At 43.0% G+C, this 22817-nt stretch overlaps 1 protein-coding gene across 6 annotated transcripts in view; it reads left to right on the top strand.

Annotated features, from left to right (window-relative positions):
* The window catches only part of LOC106600493 (cell adhesion molecule 3), a 58499-nt gene extending 39909 nt beyond the window's left edge, over positions 1-18590 (top strand). Inside the window, exons 6-12 of one of the 6 annotated variants that reach the window (XM_014191880.2) lie at positions 2509-2679; positions 4597-4687; positions 8175-8347; positions 8705-9244; positions 9895-9915; positions 13200-13325; positions 14006-18590. In XM_014191880.2, coding sequence (XP_014047355.1) covers positions 2509-2679; positions 4597-4687; positions 8175-8347; positions 8705-9244; positions 9895-9915; positions 13200-13325; positions 14006-14124 — 1241 coding nt within the window. In that variant the 3' untranslated portion in view covers positions 14125-18590. The other 5 variants (XM_014191881.2, XM_014191882.2, XM_045714861.1 and 2 more) reach the window with 5 other exon arrangements.
* The last annotated feature ends 4227 nt before the right edge of the window (positions 18591-22817 follow it).

The following is a 22817-nucleotide window of genomic DNA, read 5'->3' as shown; positions in this document are numbered from 1 at the left end:
ATGTTTCCCCTTAAACCACTTGAGTGTTGCTTTAGCAGTATGCTTAGGGTCATTGTCCTGCTGGAAGGTGAACCTCCGTCCCAGTCTCAAATCTCTGGAAGACTGAAACAGGTTTCCCTCAAGAATTTCCCTGTATTTAGCACCATCCATCATTCCTTCAATTCTGACCAGTTTCCCAGTCCCTGCTGATGAAAAGCATCCCCACAGCATGATGCTGCCACCACCATGCTTCACTGTAGGGATGGTGTTCTTGGGGTGATGAGAGGTGTTGGGTTTGCACCAGACATAGCTTTTTCCTTGATGTCCAAAAAGCTCAATTTTAGTCTCATCTGACCATAGTACCTTCTTCTATATGTTTGGGGAGTCTCCCACGTGCCTTTTGGCGAACACAAAACATGTTAGCTTATTTTTTTCTGGACACTCTTCCGTACAGCCCAGCTCTGTGGAGTGTACGGCTTAAAGTGGTCCTATGGACAGTTACTCCAATCTCCGCTGTGGAGCTTTGCAGCTCCTTCAGGGTTATCTTTGGTCTCTTTGTTGCCTCTCTGATTAATGCCCTCCTTGCTTGGTCTGTGAGTTTTGGTTGGCGGCCCTCTCTTGGCAGGTTTTTTGTGGTGCCATATTCTTTCCATTTTTTAATAATGGATTTAATGGTGCTCTGTGGGATGTTCAAAGTTTCTGATATTTTTTTATAACCCAACCCTGATCTGTACTTCTCCACAATTTTGTCCCTGACCTGTTTGGAGAGCTCCTTGGTCTTCATGGTGCCACTTGCTTGGTGGTGCCCCTTGCTTAGTGGTGTTGCAGACTCTGGGGCCTTTCAGAAGAGGTGTATATATAATGAGATCATGTGACAGATCATGTGACACTTAGATTGCACACAGGTGCACTTTATTTAACTAATTATGTGACTTCTGAAGGTAATTGGTTGCACCAGATCTTATTTAGGGGCTTCATAGCAAAGGGGGTGAATACATATGCACTCACCACTTTTCTTTTTCTTTACATTTTTTTAAAACAGGTAATTTTTTTCATTTCACTTCACCAATTTGGACTATTTTGTGTATGTCCATTACATGGAATCCAAATAAAAATCAATTTAAATGACAGGTTGCCAAGGCACTGTACACACACACACACATACACACACACACACACACACACACACACACACACACACACACACACACACACACACACACACACACACACACACACACACACACACACACAAACTGGGCTCTTCAGTCAGTATTATAGCTGAAGAAAGGGAGCGAGGAGAGGCCGAGGAGATAAGCATCACGGGTCAACGTGTTACTATGACACCCTCTCATACAGAGTCTGTGTTCCAATTAGCACCCTTTTCCCTATGTAGTGCACTACTTTTGAGCCTACCTTATAGGGTGGCATTTGAGATGGAACCATAGAGCGCTGTGCTGTAAGTAGCTAGGTTAGGATAGATGAGCACACTCACTTCTGCTGCTTTGACGGGTTTACAGAGGTTAGAGAGGCTCAAAGGGGATGGAGAGAGGAAGAGAGGGAGAGAGAGAGGGACAGGGCTATACTAGGAGAGAGAATTATGGAGGAAAGAGATAAAAAGAGAATGGTTGCATCCCAAATGGCATCCGATTTCCTTCATAGTGCGCTACTTTTGACCAGGACAATAGACCAGGGAATTGGGTGATGGTCCCTGGACAAAAGTAATGCACTATATAGGGAATAGGGTGCCATATGGGATGCATTTTGGACACAGAGAGAGAGAAAATAGGATATTAGGGAAGGGTCAGTGGAGGAAAAGGATGACGGATGATGAAATGGTTGGGAGATGTTGAAAGAGTGTAGCTGAAGAGGGTATAATTGAGAAGAATGGCTGGCTAACTGCTGTGAAGAGGCTTTAAATATGCATGTTCTTGTACACTACAGTATGTAAGTGTAAGGGCTGATGGGATCAATTTGTCTGCATTGAATTGGATGTAGTTCAAAAGTAGTGCACTATATAGGGAATAGGGTGCCATTTGGGACGCAGGCATAATCTAAATGTATGGTATCATTATGGTGGATCCACAGATTATAGATGTTCCCTGTGTGTGTGTGTGTGTGTGTGTGTGTGTGTGTGTGTGTGTGTGTGTGTGTGTGTGTGTGTGTGTGTGTGTGTGTGTGTGTGTGTGTGCGTGCGTGCGTGCGTGCGTGTGTGCGTGGGTGAATGAGACAAAGAGAAAGAGAAATATCCTCCATATTACATAAATATTACTCAGACAGCCACTGATATTACTTTATCTTGAATGTAAACTCATTTGACATAGAGCTTTTCATACAGTGGTAGTAAGTAGTACATCATCATTATAGGCAATGACAGTTAAAACGAGTACCCATAGTGACAATATGTTTGTGTTTGCATCGTGTGTGTCTATCTGTGTGTCTCCCCTCATTTGAGTGTATCTACGTGTGTGTGGTGTGTGTGTGTGTGTGCATCTCTCTGTCTGTGTGTGTGTTCGTATGTGCATCCAGGTCGCCCTGATGTGGTGGAGTCTAACCCTGGTGAGCCGACCTACACAGTGATCAGTGAGCTGACTCTGACTGTGGGCCGAAGCGATGATAATGCTCTGATTGCCTGTGCTGTAGACCACCCTTCTCTGGCCCCTGGGGACAAAGGGAGCGAGCAACGCATTAGAGTCCTGTGTAAGTGCTGTCTCTACTCGCCAAGACCTGCCACTGCAACCACATGTACTTGCTGGTCCATAATTATTGGCACCCTTGATAAAGATGAGCAAAATACAGATCTACAAAGTTTGCTAAAAGAATTTGGGAAACAAATCTCTTAAAGATTGGGGTAAAACATTTTGGCACCCCTGTTTTTAACACGCTTGCATCCTTCCCTTGTGAGGATAATGACACTGAGACTTTTTCTCAACTGTTTTATGAGATTGGAGAACACACTGGGAGGGATTTTAGACCATTCCTCCTTACAGAATCTTTCCAGATCCTTGATATCCTTCATCTGCACTTATGGTCTGCCCTCTTCAATTCAAACCACAGGTTTTCAATGGGGTTCAAGTCCGGTGACTGAGATGGCCATTGCAAAATATAGATTTTCTGGTCAATTAACAATTTCTTTGTGGAGTTTGATTAGTGCTTGGGGTTGTCATCTTGCTGGAAGATCCACTTGCGGCCAAGTGTCAGCCTACTGGCAGAGAGAACCAGGTTTTTTGGCTAAAATGTCCTGGTAAAGTTCATGATGCCGTTGACCTTAACCCTAGTCCTGAGACCCCAGCAAAAATCGGCTTTTCATTTCCCTGACTTTCATTTATAGGCATGTCCAGCCGTTATATTTAGCCTCACAACCAAGTGTTTTACCATTTTCTTTTCAGTACAACCAGGTCTACAACTAGAACACAAACAGTTACATTCATGAGTTTTACTGACAAATGTCAATAAAAAACAAGGCCAGCCGAAGCAAAAACCTGATAACAATGAATGCTGTATGTATTCGTCAGTGATGACTGTGTGGAGTTTGGAGTTTGTGACAAAACTATGTGAGCTTATATAGACACTATGTCCTGGGATCTCCTATAATCTTCTATGCAGAATAACTCCTTTCTTTCTAACAACTCTTGTGTAGCTTGTAAGAGCCTCAGCTTTTCATAGATAGCTTTTAATAGTTTATTGCTCAAACCATTTCGACTCTACAGACATTTTTGTTAAAAAACCTGGCTCCTTTGGGATCCGCCCTTGTCTCACAACCACTGCTCTAACTCCCCGTTAATCACACAGAATAATGTATGTAGCTTAAACACACAATGTTTAAAAGAGGTTAGAAACCAAAATGCGCCGGCGTTACGGTAGGACTCATTGGATTAGCAAGGTCCCTTGGACCAGTGGCCCCATAACATCAAAGATCCACCACCATATTTTACCATAGGTATGACGTCATTTTCTGCATATGCTTCTGTTTTGACATTTTTTTGTTGTTGGTATTTTAACCCCCCTTTTCTCCCCAATTTCGTGATATCCAATTACGATCTTGTCTCATCACTGAAACTTCCCAACGGGCTTGGGAAGAGGCGAAGGTCGACTCATGCGTCCCCTACCCATATGCCTTTGCTACTGCTGGTCATACCTATACTGCGACCTGCAGGGGACACATATGCTTACCATACTGTTGATTTTACAGCGAGGTCAATAAATCCAATGTATTTTATAAAGCCCTTTTAACATCAGCAGTTTGTTACAATGGGCTTTACAGATACCCAGCCTAAAACCCCAAATAGTAAGCAATGCAGATGTAGAAGCTGGGTTAGCCAATTATGTTAGATTGCTCATAATTTTGTTTGTGTGTGTGTGTGTGTGTGTGTGTGTGTGTGTGTGTGTGTGTGTGTGTGTGTGTGTGTGTGTGTGTGTGTGTGTGTGTGCGAGCGCGAGCGTGCGTGCGTGCGTGCGTGCATTGTCACTGGAACATTACAAACATAACTCAACAGACGTGTACAATGTACATGACATGACTTACGTGCAATGTACGTATGTGTGTGTTTGTCCGTTTGTGTGTGTGTATCTATCTTCTCCAGTATATATGATGGCGATGTATTATTGTTTTTCCAGTCACCCCAGATGTAACTATCCAGCCTGAGAGTGATCTGCCCAGAGAGGGAGGAAAGTTCCACCTGCAGTGCATTGCCAACGGAAACCCTGAGTAAGACACACACACACACACACACACACACACACACACACACACACACACACACACACACACAAGCAAGCAAATATCCCTACACACACTCTCATGAACAACACATACACAAACATACACTGTAGCATCCGTACTGCATTATAGATGAACCTGCCTTAGACCAGTCAGTCTATTGATCGGCTCCTCTCCTCTCGTCCTCCTTCTCCCCCTTTCTCTCATTCTCTGTCTCCCCCCGTCCCACTCTGGCTGCATCCCAAATAGCTCCCAAATGGCACCCTATTCCCCATAAGGCTCTGGTCAGAAGTAGTACACTATGTAGAGAATAGGGTGCCATTTGGGATGCAACCTATGTCTCCCTCTATCTCCCCATCACTGATCTCTCTCTCACCATGTCACTCACACTCACTCCACTCTAACTCAGTGTCTTTTCTGTCACAGCCGCGTCGAATCTTCCCCTCTTCCTTCTCGTCCTCACCAATAATTCTCTTCTATCTTGCTTTGCACCTTTTCCGCCCCCATCCTCCCCCATCCCTCGTCTCTTTGCTCTCCTTTAAGGTTATGCGTCAGCCTGTCACAGCCTCTCCAGTCACAGAATTCGTCCCAAATGGCAACCCACTTCCTATATAATCCCTATGGCCCTGGTCAAAAGTAGTGCACTATGTAGGGAATAGGGTGGCATTTCGGATGCACTCAGAGTACTTCGTATAGTCTGTCTGAATAGACAGCCGGCGTGTGAGTGACAGGGGAACAGATAGAGAGAGGGGAGAAGGGCTCAGCACATGCATATCCTTAAGAGGCCGCACAACATCAGAATATCTAACAGGCCGGCATGGAGGGCAGGGAGAGTGTTTATTGTTAACTGTAAATTTGTGATTGTTTATTTCACTTGCTTTGGCAATGTATGTTCCCCATGCCAATATATCCCCTTCGAATTGAAGAGAGAGAAAGAGAGAGAGAGAGAGAGAGAGAGAGAGAGAGAACATGCACAGCTCCTTGGGCTGAAGGACTAATGACCAGTCAGATACAGGCTGGGTCTTAGCTGTCAATCAAACACAATCACCATGGCAACATATTTGCTGCTCTAAATCTGACCCACCGTTTCTCGCAGACAAACTGACGCTGATTAAATTTCACATTTAACAGCATAATACAATCAGAAAATGTTTTATTACAGCGATACGGCTTGTTTCTGAGAATGTCTTGACTTGATGAACAAGAGCTATTTCAAGACGCTTTAATCAAATAAAATGGAATGTTCCCCCTCTACTGGAGGACTATCGCATTCCATTACATAACATTCCGGTCCATTCCTATCTACATCAAGGCAAAGGGTGGCTACTTTGAAGAATCTCAAATATAAAATATACTTTGATTTGTTTAACACTTTTTTGGTTACTACATGATTCCATATGTGCTATTTTATAGTTTTGATGTCTTCACTATTATTCTACGATGTAGAAAATAGTAAAAATAAAGAAAAACCCTTGAATGAGTAGGTGGGTCCAAACTTGTGACGGGTACTGTATTTGATCAGCAGACCCTGCTTGCAATTGCATACCATTTCCCTATTAGTAGTCAGTTATAAACCTCAGTCCATTCTGTAACACAGTTATGCCCAGATGATAGCATTACATGCTGGAGCCTTAGTACATTATTGCACACTTGGCACTCAATCCATATACACACATGAAACATAACCATACACACTATTCACTCTATGTAATGAACAAGGTCAAACAGTGCCCAAGGGAAAGTGTTCATACCCCTTGACTTATTCCACATTTCTTTGTGTTACAACCTGATTTTTTTTCTCACCCATCTACACAAAGTGAAAACGTGTTTTAGAAATGAAATACAGAACAATCTAATTTACATAAGTATTCGCACCCCTGAGTCAATACATGTTAGAATCACCTTTGGCAACGATTACAGCTGTGGGTCTTTCTGGATAAGTCTCTAAGAGTACAATATTGTACAATATGTGCACATTATTCTTTAAAAAAAATGTCAAGCTCTGTCATGTTAGTTGTTGATCATTGCTAGACAGGTATTTTCAAGCTTGGCACACCTGTATTTGTGGAGTTTCTCCCATTCTTCTCTGCAGATCCTCTCAAGCTCTGTCAGGTTGGATGGGTAGCGTTGTTGCACAGCTATTTTCAGGTCTCTCCGGAGATGTTAGATCGGGTTCAAGTCCAGGCTCTGGCTGGGCCATTCAAGGACATCCAGAGACTTGTCCCGAAGCCACTCCTGCATTGTCTTGACTGTGTGCTTAGGGTCATTGTCATGTTGGAAGGTGAACCTTTGCCCCAGTCTGAGGTCCTGAGCACTCTGGAGCAGGTTTTTATTAAGGATCTCTCTGTACTTTTACTAGGAGTGGCTTCTGTCTGGCCACTCTACCATAAAGGCCTGATTGGTGGAGTGCTGCAGAGATGGTTGTGCTTCTGGAAGGTTCTCCCATCTCTACAGAGGAACTCTGTAGCTCTGTCAGAGTGGCCATTGGGTTCTTGGGTCACCTCCCTGACCAAGGCCCTTCAATCAAATTGATTTATAAAGCCTTTTTTACATCAGCAGATGTCACAAAGTGCTATACATAAACCCAACCTAAAACAGCAAGCAATGCAGATGAAGAAGCACGGTGGCTAGGAAAAACTCCCTAGAAAGGCAGGAACCTAGGAAGAAACCTAGAGAGGAACCAGGCTCTGAGGGCTGGCCAGTCCTCTTCTGGCTGTGCCAGGTGGAGGTTATAAGAGTACATGGCCATTTAAGGCTAGATTGTTCTTCAAGATGTTCATAGATGACCAGCAGGGTCTCCCCCGATAGATGACCAGCAGGGTCTCCCCCGATAGATGACCAGCAGTGTCTCCCCCGATAGATGACCAGCAGGGTCATTTGTACATTTGAATGTCGCACTAGTGGGACCTACCGTATAAGGACATTTATTTTGTCTGGTGCTTTAGCGTTTGAGCGAGAGAGAAAGAGCTCATTTGAATTTCCTGCTGCGCAATAAAATTCTCAGCAACATCAGAGTGATCAAATTACGATACCACATCTGTAAGTATTAGTGAAAGATGAACTCTAAAGATATTCATATGCCCCTAAAATGGATTAATCACATCAACAAATTCAGTTATACAATACTCATATTACATAATTGGTTCTTGTATCACACTAGTTCTGATTGGTAAACAGTCTGTTCTACTGCATGTACTGTATGTTGCCGACTGTCCATTTTTTATATTCTAATCTCTTTTCTCTTTGTCCACTCGTTCTGTCTGTCTGTCTGTCTGTCTGTCTGTCTGTCTGTCTGTCTGTCTGTCTGTCTGTCTGTCTGTCTGTCTGTCTGTCTGTCTGTCTGTCTGTCTGTCTGTCTGTCTGTCTGTCTGTCTGTCTGTCTGTCTGTCTGTCTGTCTGTCTGTCTGTCTGTCTGTCTGTCTGTCTGTCTGTCTGTCTCTGTCTCTGTCTCTCTCTCTCTCTCTCTCTCTCTCAGGCCTATCTCGTATGTGTGGCAGAAGAAGGATGGAGAGCTCCCTCCGCTGGCCAAGGTGGATGGTAGTGTCCTGCGCTTTGAGATGCTCAACAAATCAGACAACGGCATGTACCTTTGTCAGGCCGACAATGGCATCGGGAAGGTGCAGGGACAGTACACACTGTTGGTGCAAGGTACTGACCGTAGAAAGAGAGGAGGAGAGAGAGAAAATGGGAGAGCTAGATGGTGATGGTAGAGAAGCAGCTTGTCCAGGGCATAATGTTTATTTTTCTTCTTTCTTCATAATTTTTATTTATTTATGTTGTTGTGTGGTTTCTACTTCCACTTTTACTTTCACGTTTCTTTTCTGATTTTATTTACATTTCTTTTCTGTTTATTTCTCTTTATCCACCACACCATCCACCTCGCGCTTCACTCCTTCGCTTTTTTGCTAAACATCCATCCTGTACACCGTGCCAATGTCTCGCCTTTCTTTTTCTCTCTCTACTCCTCCTCTCCATATTTCCTTCATGTCTTCTCCTTTATCCAAGACCTGACAGATGATTCAAACGACCTCTTCCCTACCTCTTTCTATCTACCCTCCTCTTCTCCGACTTCTGACTCCCCCCCTCCTTCTCTTTCTCATGATTCTTTCTCTCAATCCCCATCTCTTATGCCAACAATGTCTGGCTCCGGGTCTGGGTTGTCTGCCTCCACATCCCTACCTGCCACTTCTCCTCCTGCTATCTTCTCCTTCTCTATCCCTTACCCATCTGACCTTACTATCACCCCTTCCCCTTATTCCTCCTCTTCATCCCCCTCTACCTCTTCTCCCTCTCCTTCTCACTCTCCCTCTCCTCCTCCTGCCAATGTTCCATCTACCTCTCTTTCCAACTCTCTCTTCCCTGATCTTCCACTGTCTCACGAACCCCTTCCCCCCTCCTCCTCTGACTCCTCCTACCCCTCTTCTTCTTCCTCCTCTTCTTCCCCTCCTCCTACCAGCGTTACTCTCTCTGTCGCTCCCCCCTCCTTCGTCTCCCTCACTCCCTCCTCAGTTCCCATACAGCTGAATGGAGTTTACAGTTTCACAGGTAAATTATCTCAGTTACACACTCGGACAGTATGTATACACACACACACACACACACACACACACACACACACACACACACACACACACACACACACACACACACACACACACACACACACACACACACACACACACACACACACAGGAATGAACAGTTGTACCATCACGAACAAACATTCACAGACTCTCAGAGATCCTAATAGTATCCTAATTGCACTGTGGGTAAACATGACAGGCAGTTCGTAGAGTCTACATAAACATAGACCAGGTAGACTTTACTGAGGAAGGTGTAGACATTGCATGTGACCAGGACTTCTCATCATAGGGGATTTGGGTGTAGGGTGACGTTGCCCCTTGACACTGGTCTTGGGTCAGTTTCGTATTTACCCTACTAAGGTTAGGATTGGGGAGGGAAAGCTGATCCAAGATCTGTACCTAGGGGAAACTTTACCCCGGAGGGGCATTTCATTTTCAACCACAATCACCTCACCCCTCCACTGTTTTCATATTTTAAGTTTTTTATTTTTCTCCTGTTTTTGTCTTCCTTCATTCTGACCCCTTACATGTCGCACTCGTCTGTCCATCCATCCATCCATCCATCCATCCATCCATCCATCCATCCATCCATCAATCCATCCTCTTGAGGAGATGGTCCAGACAACATTGCAGGTATATTTTTTCACAGTCACCTGTCTCTCTGTCTCTGTCTGTCTCAATCTGTCTGTCTGTCTGTCTGTCTGTCCATTTGCCTCTGCCTGAAATAAAGAAAGTAGTAGTGTGGGGACAGTGTGAACTGAACTCTCTAATAAATGCTTTCATACTTCTTCCCCCACATACAGGGCATTCTTAAAGTATTCAAAGCCCTTGTCTTTTTCCACATTTTGTTACGTTACAGCCTTATTCTAAAATTGATTATATCATTTTCCCCTCATCAATCTACACACAATACCCCATAATGACAAGTGAAAAGAGGTTTTAAGAAATGTTTTCAAATGTATTCAAAATAAAATAACTGAAATACCTTATTTACATATGTATTCAGACCCTTTGCTATGATGCTCAAAATTGAGCTCAGGTGCATCCTGTTTCCATTGATCATCCTTGAGATCCTATATCATCCTTCTACAACTTGATTGGAGTCCACCTGTGGTAAATTCAATTGATTGGACATGATTTGGAAAGGCACACGCCTGTCTATATAAGGCCCCACAGTTGACAGTGTATGTCAGAGCAAAAACCCAGCCATGAGGTGGAAGGAATTGTCTGTAGAGCTCCAAGACAGGATTGTGTCGAGGCACAGATCTGGGGAAGGGTACCAAAAAAATGTCTGCAGCATTGAAGGTCCCCAAGAACACAGTGGCCTCCATCATTCTTTAATGGAAGAAGTTTGGACCCACCAAGACTCTTTCTAGAGCTGGCCGCCCTGCCAAACTGAGCAATCGGGGGAGAAGGGCCTTGGTCAGGGAGGTGACCAAGAACCCGATGGTCACTCTGACAGAGCTCCAGAGTTTCTCTGTGGAGATGGGAGAACCTTCCAGAAGGACAACCATCTCAGCAACACTCCACCAATCAGGTCTTTATGGTAGAGTGGCCAGACGGAAGCCACTCCTCAGTAAAAGGCACATGACAGCCCGCTTGGAGTTTGCCAAAAAGCACCTAAAGGACTCTCAGACCATGAGAAACAAGATTCTCTTTGGCCTGAATGCCAAGCGTCACGTCTGGAGGAAACCTGGCACCATCCCTATAGTGAAGCATGGTGGTGGCAGCACCGTGCTGTCGGGATGTTTTTTAACGGCAGGGACTGGGAGACTAGTCAGGATCAAGGGAAAGATGAACAGCAAAAAGTCAGAGAGATCCTTGATGAAAACCTGCTCCAGAGCGCTCAGGACCTCAGACTGGGGTGAAGGTTCACCTTCCAATAGGACAACGACCCTAAGCACACAACCAAGTCAATGCAGGAGTGGCTTGGGGACAAGTCTCTGAATGTCCTTGAGTGGCCCAGCCAGAGCCCTGACTTGAACCCGATCGAAGATCTCTGGAGAGACCTGAAAATAGCTGTTGCAGCGACGCTCCCTATCCAACCTGACAGAGCTTGAGAGGCTCTGCAGAGAAGAATGGGAGAAACTCCCCAAATACGGGTGTGCCAAGCTTGTAGCGTCATACCCAAGAAGACTCGAAGCTGTAATTGTGTTTTAACAAAGTACTGAGTGAAGGGTCTAAATAGTTATGTAAGTGTGATATTTCAACTTTTAATTTTGGGAAAAAAAATTGAAACAAATATGCTTTTTCATTATGGGGTATTGTGTATAGAATGATGAGGGGAAGAAATATGTAATCAATTTTAGAACAAGGCTGCAACGTAACAAAATGTGTAAAAAGTGAAGGGGTCTGAATACTTTCCGAATGCACTTTTCATATTGTTTTCTTTCTCTGACCTGCTCTCCCTCTCTCTCTCTCTCTCACACACACACACACACACACACACACACACACACACACACACACACACACACACACACACACACACACACACACACACACACACACACACACACACACACACACACACACACACACACACACACACACACACACACACCTCTATAGTACCCCATACATACATAAAAATGTACCTTTAAGTGGTCTGAGTTAGTAACACTGTGTGTGTAATATGCAAGGGTCAGGCTCAGAGGTTGCTGTTTTGTCTCATGGTTCCTCTATGCGTTCCAAATGGCACCCTATTTCTTATATATGTGCACAACTTGTGACCAGAGGTCTATGGGTTTCCCTATGGGCCCTTGTCAAAAGTAGTGCATTATGTAGGAAAAAGGGTGCCATTTGGGCCACTACCCCTGTCTCATTTCCCTGGTGGTGCTGACAGCAGGATTTATGTGCTAATTCACAATACTGCCTCCTCAGCAAGGACTGTCTCTCTCTTTCACCTCCTCCTTGGCCTCCCCCCTGCCGTGCTTCTCTCTCTTCTCTCTGATGGACGCTACCAGTCAGGGGCCTCTCTCTATCCTCCTCTCCTCCCCTGTGTTTGGCTCTTGGTTGGCTATGATTGCGTCCCAAATGTCATCCTATTGCCTGTGTAGTGCACTACTTTGGACCAAAGCCCATAAAGATCACCATAGGGCTCTGGAGCTAGGAACAGCATTTCGCTACATTAGCAATAACATCTGCTAAACATGTGTATAAAATTGGATTTGATTCAGTCAAAAGTAGTGCACTAAATAGGGAATAGGATGACATTTGTGACACGGACGGTTGGCTGTGTCCCTCTATCTCTCGCCCTTGGTTTATTATCAAGGCATTGTGTGGTGGTGCCACTCACTTTACTACAATCCTCTGTATTTTCCTCTTGTATCTCAGTCTCTCTGTACGTTATGTTTTATTGCCTTTGGTCTCACAGTTCTGTAGCTACATCTGGGTGACTATCTGTCAACGTGACAGTGGGTTTGATAGAGGTTTTGAACCAATGCCATGCAAAGTTAAAGAGGTGTTTCGTGAGCTACCAAATGCAATTAATATCATATTTTTTTGTGGAAGAGAGAGTGGTGTAGTTTGATGATCAGCCTCTAACATACGCTAAGTACGCCACCAGGTAGATTATGGTTACGTCACAAATGGCACCGAATTCCCTATATACGGTAGTGGGCCCTGGTCAAAAGTAGTGCACTATATTGAGAATAAGGTGCCACTTAAGACGCTACCTACATTATACATCATTCACACAATGGATGCATAAAAGAATGTGCTTTATACTTTTAATGACTTTTTTATGTTCCATTCGGTTTAATGCATCTGGTGTATTCATGCATCTTTAATTTTGCATGGTTTTCTCAGCCGTTTCTTTGGGGGTCTAGATTAGTTTGTAATGTTTCAGTTTTTAGACTAACACCGTCTCTTTCCCTCTCTCTCTCTCTCTCTCTCTCTCTCTCTCTCTCTCTCAGACCCCACTGCCATGTCTACCTCTTCAGGAGTGGACCATGCTGTGATTGGAGGAGTGGTGGCGGTCATCGTCTTCATCCTGCTCTGTCTGCTCATCGTCTTGGGCAGATACCTCATCAGACACAAAGGTGACCCTTGACCCCATAACATATACCCCCATTCAAGAGGAGGCTCTTGGGAGGAGCTATAGGAGGACCGGCTCATTGTAATGGCTGGAATGGAATCAATGCAACAGTATCCTCCAATAGCTCCGACCACCAGCCTCCACTGCCCCACTCATAATCACTTCTCATTCCCCTCCAAGACCACTGCTTTTCTAATTCAAGTGTAGACATTGTAGTTATTTAACCATTTCTCCATTGTTCAATTTTCTCTCCACTGCTACTCTAGCCTGGGTACCAGTCTGTTTGTGCTAACACTCTGCTGCTTACCACTCCTTGTCATGGCAAACATGTTTGACATGTATGTTTGGTATATGAGACAGAGTACAAGGAGTGTAATGTAAGCGGAAAACGGGTCTGTATTTCAGGCTACTGCTACTCTATTTCCATTGATTCCAAATCCAGTGTTATCGTTAGAGATCCTATATGTAATTCTGTGGTTGTTATCACTCCACTCCAAGCCCATTGTGATAAGCTACATCTCTCCACTCTTACATTACTTGTTCTTTAACCTCTGACACTGCGGTCTGTCTGTGTCTGTATCCTCAGGGACATATCTTACCCATGGCGCACCCACAAACACACACGCACGCACACCCGCAGGCACGCGCACACACCTCTGACCCACAGTCTGTCTGTGTCCACAGGGACATATCTTACCCATGAGGCCAAGGGCTCCGATGATGCTCCCGACGCCGACACGGCTATCATCAACGCCGAGGGCGGCCATTCCGGAGCGGAGGACAAGAAAGAGTACTTCATCTAGGGAGGGGTCGGGAGGGGGGAGAGGAACGCCTCCATTTGTCTTCACAAGCTTCAGTTCTTCACAGCAGCCAGAGGGGGAGGAGTAGGGGACAGACAGACAGGGAAATGGTGAAATGGAAGGAAATATGGAAGGAAATATAAGATTCAGAAGTACTGAGACTGACAGGAAAAACAGAAAAGCTTCACCTGGTAGACCTGCATTGAAAACAGTGCAATTATTTGCACTTCTATACATGACTTCCTCATGTCCACTGACACACACACACACACACACACGACGCGTTACGTGTCACTGACACACTGTTACGAGACACACATCCTATTCATGCTCACATGAACATACAAACAGACACATGTACATGTAACAGGATCATAGTAATGCAAAGTAATGTTCGATTTCTTGATTTAAGAGGAAAAACACATTTTTTATACATGCATATACAGTACATATACATGTTTCATTAACATTCAACTGTCAGTGACACAAATGCAAAATTGTACTCCACATATTATTGCAAAAATGTCATTCACATTCCAGCATGTTATGCTGAAATACAGTTTCAGAACCCCAAACACTGTCCCCCACCCATTTATCCATACCACTCCTCCCACTCATCTGTCTTTCATTTTCTCTATTTTGTTCTCTCTATTCTATCACTCCCCACATAGACTACTACAGACCAGGACAGACTCTATATGACATTCTTCTGTTCAGAAATCTGTCTAAAATCAATCAGCAACAACTGCTGTACATAACCTCTCTCTCTTTCCCGTCTTTCTCTGTCACACACACACAAACAAACAAACAGACAAACAGACAAATACAGACCCCTATTCCCTACATAGTGCACTACTTTTGACCAGGGTCCATTGTAACATGAAGGCAACAGAATCAAAACACATGACAATACAATGCAACAGGGGTTCTCAAAGTATGAATATTACTAACAACAACAGACTCATTTTGGCCAAGGGATCTGTGGAATAAGTTTAGAGGGTGTAATACAGTACAATGTAATATTATGGACCACCCAAATGTATATATTTTTTTTACATAAATGCACTGTAATTTAAGCTGTAAAACTGCTAAGTTCTCTCTGCCTCATGTCAACATTTGTAGAATTGCAGGATATTACGTTTAAAGCTGCAACAACAAAAGATCTCTCTGCCCCATGATGAAATGTGTAGAATTGCAAGAAATTAGCTTGAAAACTTCGATGTTTTCTCTCCGATGCCAAGAGGCGGGCCTTTAAAATGTTGCTTTCCAGGGCCTGAAAAATTGTTTGGTCCAGTCATGCACTGCCGAAGTAAAAGTCATCGTATGCTATATTTCTCTAACTCGAGTTGTGTTCTGATTATGAATTTGCTATCACAAAAGGGGTCCCCGGATACAATACGATACAATACAACCCCTACACAGTACCACACAACACACCCCATGCAAAAACAGCATCCCTGGACGGTCACAGTGCGGGATTCCAATATAAATATATAAATATATATATATATATAATTATATAGCATTCTTTTTACTCAGAAAACAAAAAAAACGTTTGGTGTGCTGTAAATACACTATAATTACCTCTCTCTCTTTCTCGCCCCTCCTCTCTCTCTTTATCTCCTCCTCCTCCTGCCCTACATCTCCCTCCGTCTGTTACTAACTGCCGTACAGTATATAATCTAAAGCCTGCCTGTTTTTACTAATGCTGAGTAAAAAATATCAATATCTCGGAAAATGTGTGTTGCAATGAAAACCTAAAAGTACTACAAATATTTGTATGAATTCTGTTTGGATCCTTCTGTTTTGATTGTTTTGTTCTGGTGTTTACTTACTGTCAGTGTTAACAGTTTTCAGTGTCTGTTGGTCAGTCCAGGAGTTCATATTGTTATGATTTAATTATGATTAGTGATTATCACTATCTATTTTCTTTATTTTGGTTGTTATCCCTGAGGGATACTGTAGTAGCTCTAATGAATATAATTATACCACATCACTTCTATCCTGCTGCTGCATTCTGGAATGCTCTCTCTGGCCAACCACCAGCCAGTAAACGCATGCTGTAATGACATCACTTAATGTAAGAGGCTAATACAGTCACTGCACCTTTTAAAATGACATCATTCCCTGCAATCTAATAAAAGAGGCCAGCCAGGCTTGCAGGCAGCAGTTAACCAGGGTACAGTTCAGTGGGCAGGGCACTCTCTCTGCTTCAGGCATGCATACTGACACTGAACTTCATCTCTCTCTCTCTCTCTCTCTCTCTCTTTCTCTATCCACTCTCTTTGTCCCCTATCTCTCTCTCTCTCTCTCTGCCCCCCCTCTCTCTCGGCCCCCCTCTCTCTGTCCCTTTTACCTCTCTCTATAATTATCTGCCCCCCCTCTCTGTATCTCTCTGACCATCCTTCCATCTCTTTGACCTTTCTCTTAATTTTCTTTATCAGTCTCCCACACACACTCAGAAAATACATTTAAATAACTTCATAGCTAGCTAGAGCATTACTAGATTTGCTCGTTCAGTGAGCTATTGTCCGATGCGACTGGCCAGCGCGCTAGCCTGACGTCTGGACTGGACACCAGGGGTCCGTTCTGTTGCTGTTGTTATAGAATTGTTAATTCAGTCTGTGATAGTTTTGTACACCTAGGGAATGATCAGGGATTGCTTCTATCTCATCCCCCATTGCCATTTTGCCACCGGGCTGTTGTGAATGGGAATAGCCATAGAGATAATATCTATACCATGGCCACTTCTGTGACTGCATGGCAGCAAAATTGAGCCCTCTATCCAGCTCTATGCGATCTCTTTGGGAATAGGTAATCTAGTGAGTCTGTTGTCGTAATAAGCTATGGTATACAGCCTCTCTGGGGAGAGAAAGAGATGTCTGCAGACGAAATGGGAGTGTGGTGTCAGTCACTCACAATGTGTTTATTTGGCTCGCTCACTTTTTTAAGAGAGGGGTTTCCATTTGGTGAGTTGCAAGTAATCCCAATCTTACGTAACCTTTGACCTTTCAACTGATGACGAGTTGGAACCAGGAATCTCTGTCTACTCCACAGAAACTAAGGCCTACTTACTGTATGTTTTCGAACTGGACCTGTATTTGCTCATATCTATCGTCCTGTCCTAGCTGTATAAGTTATGTGATCGCATGAAATGGCTGCATGAGAAAAGAAGGTGGAACATACTATAGCTTTGACCAAACATGAGAACATGAAAACCGTTGTTGACAAGCACCTATATGCGATGACCAACCGACTGATGGAGGTGTTTGATGGCTTGTCCATAGAATTAGAATCATCCTAGCCATATGGGCTTTCCCTACTCCCCAGTCTGCAGACATCTATTATATTCTAGAACGCTCCACGCTTTAGAACGCATTGCATGTGTGCAGTTACAGCTTTCTGCCACCAGGTGTCAGTGACGAGCAGCTGTTTTTCTTGCTTTGGACCACACTGTCTTACCCCTATCATCTGTCCACCTTTCTGCTCTCTTTTCTGTACCATTGTTGGGGGAATGCTTTTTCTCCACTGCTCTCTCTCTCTCTTCTTATTTTGTAGTATGTTATCTTAAAGAATAGATTTAAAAATGATGTTTATTTTTCAAAGAAAGGTGTGCATACTTTTAAATGTATTACTTTCAATTCAATTGATAATCTTTTTTTTTCTTTTTTTATAAATAGATGTTCAATATTTGAAGGTTAGAGGGTAGTTTGACGTATCTTATTGTTTCGACAGTCCACCATTTTTATATAATTTCATGTATATAGTGTTGCCTTTACTGGTTATTTTTACAAGCACACTGATACACACTCTCACACACATGTGCATGAGGTACATGTAGTCTGTGACTACAGTGTGTTTGTGTGTGTGTGTGTGTGTGTGTGTGTGTGTGTGTGTGTGTGTGTGTGTGTGTGTGTGTGTGTGTGTGTGTTTGTTTGTTTGTTTGTTTGTGTGTGTGTGTGTGTGTTTGTGTATGAGTGTGTGGTGTGTATAATGATTGACCCAAACAGACTCTGGAGACACTGGATGTGTCCCAAATGGCACCCTATTCCCTATGTACTGCACTACTTTTGACCAGGCCTCATAGCCCTTCCCAATGGGCTCTGATCAAAAGTAGTGCACTATATAGAAAATAGGGTGCCATTTGAGGACGTAGACACTATCTGTGTTATTTTCCACAAAATATTATTTTAATGACGAGTCTACTTTGTTAGCGTTCTTTTTGGATGATAAGTCTTCCTTTTGAATAACTATCCATATCACATGGGAATAGTGCTGTCATGGATGTTACCTAATTTGTACTATTGCTAATGATGTCATCAAGGCGGGACTGCACTATGGTGATGATGTCATAATGCTGAGTTCTGTCTCCGTTGGCTGTTCTGATCTGTTCATACAGTATTAGCTTTTTTGTTACTATACCGATTCAGTTGTTGACTTCCAATAAACATGCATTTGGGTTAACTTCATTTTGTCATTATAATTACTATCTATCCTCTTATCACACTTTTTGTGTAACCAATGGCTGTGTCTGTCAGTCACAATCATTTTGCATTCAAATTGTATGGAAGCTCGTAGAATCCTCACAATTGATGTTGCATTATGTACATGTTGTGTCCCAAATGACACCCTATTCCCTATATAGTGCACTACTTTTGACCAGAGCCTATTGGGCTCTCTCCAAAATTAGTACACTCACTATAAGGTGTCATTTGGGACAGGTCCATCTGTCTCCTTTGCTTCACAATGGATATTCACCTGAACAACTATTTATAGACCGATTTCCTGTGACGAATGGTACTGCAGAGGATGACCGACAAACAGGGCTTACCTAACTACACATTCCAATGTATTGTATTTATGGGCTGCTCAACTACATGCCAATGTCTTATATGGATGATTTTACCTACACGGGCGGAAGTTAGCCCAGCGGTTAAGAGTGTTGGGCCAGTAAATGAAAGGTTGTTGGTTTCAATCCCTGAGTCAACAATTATGTATTTTTTTTATACACTACCGTTCAAGAGTTTGGGGTCACTTAGAAATGTCCTTGTTTTGAAAGAAAAGCACATTTTTTGTCCATTAAAATAACATCAAATTGATCAGAAATACAGTGTAGACATTGTTAATGTTGTAAATGACTATTGTAGCTGGAAACGGCTGATTTTTTATGGAATATCTACATAGGCGTACAGAGGCCCATTATCAGGAACCATCACTCCTGTGTTCCAATGGCACGTTGTGTTAGCTAATCTAAGTTTATTATTTTAAAAGGCTAATTGATCATTAGAAAACCCTTTTACAATTATGTTAGCACAGCTGAAAACTGTTGTTCTGATTAAAGAAGCAATAAAACTGGCCTTCTTCAGACTAGTTGAGTATCTGGAGCATCAGCATTTGTGGGTTCGATTACAGGGTCAAAATGGCTAGAAACAAAGACCTTTCTTCTGAAACTCGTCAGTCTATTCTTGTTCTCAGAAATGAAGGCTATTCCATGCGAAGAAGTTGCCAAGAAACGAAAGATCTGGTACAACGCTGTGTACTTCTCCCTTCACAGAGCAGCGCAAACTGGTTCTAACCAGAATAAAAAGAACATCTGCTAAATGATGTAAACATGCAATTGTATGTATGGGTCTACCTACCTATACATGCCTTTGTATGAATAGGCCATAGAAATAGATAGAGGACTCATCTTTATATCTGTGCTGTTATAGCGTCTGTGACAGCATGGCCAGCGCCATTGAGGATACAACCCGCAATAATCCCCACCCAGTTGACTACTTTAAAATTGTGGAAGGACTCCATGGCTCTTCCCATGCTAAAATGGCCTTTTGGCCACTAGAGGCTTGTATCATTCTCTATGGTATGGGCCTACATATAGTACATATGCCAATTAATTGTACCTATGGCATGTAGGAAAGAAACCAACAGAGGGCAGTATTGTTTATTAAAGCACCCACCCAGTGATTCATGCTCCCTTTACCATTCTATCTTTCTCTCTCTGTCCCTCCGTCTCTCTCTATCTGTATCCCTTCGTCTGTCCCTTTCTGCCTGTTTGGGGGAGCATCTGAAGTACTACCTGAAAGTACATAGTCAATGTAGCCAAGTCCTGAAAAAAAACATGTGCCACAATTCTTTAGTCCTCATAAAGTATCTTATTCAAAGTTCTTTATGATCAGGAGAAATATTACATGTGTGAGTGAGTGACTTTATACCTATAATTACATCACTGGGGCCAAGCTTCCTGCCATCCAGGACCTCTATACCAGGCGGTGTCAGAAGAAGGCCCAAGAAATTGTCAAAGACTCCAGCCACCCTAGTCATAGGCTGTTCTCTCTGTTACCGCACGGCAAGCGATACCAGAGCGCCATGTCTAGGTCCAAAAGGCTTCTAAACAGCTTCTACCACCAAGCCATAAGACTCCTGAACATCTAATCAAATGGCTACCCAGACTACTTGCATTGCCCCTCCCCCCTCTTTTACGCTGCTGCTACTCTCTGTTATTATCGATGCATAAGCCACTTTAATAACTCTACCCACACGTATATATTACCTCAATTATCTCGACTAACCAGTGCCACCGCACATTTACTCTGTACCGGTACCCCATGTATATAGCCTCGCTATTGTTATTTTACTGCTGCTCTTTAATTATTTGTTACTTTATTTCTTATTTTGTAGGTATTTTTCTTAAAACTGCATTGTTGGTCAAGGGCTTGTGAGTAAGCATTTCACTGTAAGGTCTACACCTGTTGTATTCGGCGCATGTGACAAATACAACTTGATTTGAAAATACATACAGTGTTCATAGGGCTATTGACAGAGTAGACTAAAACCTATATGGGGTATATCGTGAAAAGCACATAGGCCTACCCATCTCCAATGGAGATTTTAGCATATAAATCTTGGTTGGGAAAACTCCCCCCCAAAAATATTTGATGCATGCCAGCAAAGCCACTACACTACACAACACTAAACAATACATTAATTGCACTATAACGGTGACAAACGGTGCCTACAAACTGTTAGGTCCTACATAAAGCTGTCCCAACAGCAGAGCATTCTTTTCAGCACCACCAGCTTCCTTACCACCGCTACACCTGGTTATCAACAGAGTCTTCTCTGGCAGCGAAACAGTGCATTCAGGCTCATTTACTGCCTTTTTAAAAAACATAGCTGACTTTGGCTGACTTTCTTAAACAAATGTGGTTTCTACTGACAATTGAGATGTACAAACTATGGCATAAGGGGACGACGAGCGGATAAGAGGCAATCCGTAATTTCGATTAAGATATTAATGAGATATTAATGAGCAAGCTAGGATGGAAGTATAACTATTTGTTCAGCACTTTTGAAATGTACAGCGACAGAATTCAAAACATGGGCCGTTCTTAAAGTATTCTCCCTGTAGACCAAGTCAGAACCGTAGGATAAAGAAAGGGGGCATATAACAGACAATGAAAGCTCTTACAATATTCAATGATTACATTTCTCTAAAACAGGCTATATGCTACATGTGCACCACCAAGTCAGAACAGTGGGGGAAAGGGACCACATTATTAGGGTGAGGCATATGGGCTACTAACAGCTTACTACATAACATACACCTAGTATTACTTTCTTAGCTATAGTATATACATCTCCCTGGCACATTACATCATTTATGCAGCAGCATACAAGACATTTTTGGACTCACCTTGTTGCGCTTTGCTTACTTGAACAGGAAGGTGGTGCGGCTGTCCTTCTCGTGGGCACATTTTGTCATCAAACTTTGTCATCAAAGTCTGGCATTCTCTGGATTTATTGTGCTTTCAAGACAACTGGGAATTAGTAAAAAACAAGGTTGAATCATGACGTCAGTGATCTTCAGATTGGAGCTCTAGAACGAGGCCAGAGGATGACCGTTCAAAATGTATTTTCCGAGTCAGAGCTCATTTTTTTTCAGAGTTGCCAGTTGTCTTGAACTCACAGAAGTCTGAGATTTCCAAGTTCTGAGTTTCCAGTTGTTTTGAACGCGGCAGAAGCAGTGGCGGTCTTAGCATGTACATCTTGGTGGGGCAAAAATATATCTATATGTTTTATGCATGCCAGCAAAGCCACTACACAACACAACACAATACTAAACAATACATTCATTGCACTATACCGGTTACAAACAGTGCCCAAAAACTGTTAGGGCATACATAAAGCTGTCCCAACAGCAGAGCTTCCATTTCAGCACCATGGAGTGAATCCTTACCACTGCTACACCTGGCTATCAGCGGAGCCTTCTCTGGCAGCGAAACAGTTCATTCAGTTGTATCGAATGTGGCAGAAGTCATGCTGGATTGACAGCATGGCCAATGTATTCAACCTTTTCTAGCCCATTGTGTTGAATGTTTATCATTTTAAGCTTGGAAAAGAGACCCTTAAACTCAGACTTAGACCACACACCCACTCCACTGAATAGCAGGCCAGTGATTGCTTTGCAACACTTGTAGTTTACCACTGATTCCTTCCAAACCACTCATTGTTGAATTTGCGATTTCCAACTTCTTGTTTAATGTTTATGTCCAATGGCCGATGAGCACCGATACGTTTTATCTATAATTTCTCTTCATTATGACAAGGCTTGAAAAGGATTTTGCCATGATGATGACTGCTTGTCTAGCTTGCTAGCTAAGATTTTGAAAGTATGATGTTGACATGATCAGTCCAAT

The sequence above is a fragment of the Salmo salar genome, chromosome ssa03 (genome assembly GCF_905237065.1).
Source record: "Salmo salar chromosome ssa03, Ssal_v3.1, whole genome shotgun sequence".
In the NCBI taxonomy this organism is placed as follows: domain Eukaryota; kingdom Metazoa; phylum Chordata; class Actinopteri; order Salmoniformes; family Salmonidae; genus Salmo; species Salmo salar.
This window is presented reverse-complemented; position numbering and strand designations above follow the sequence as displayed.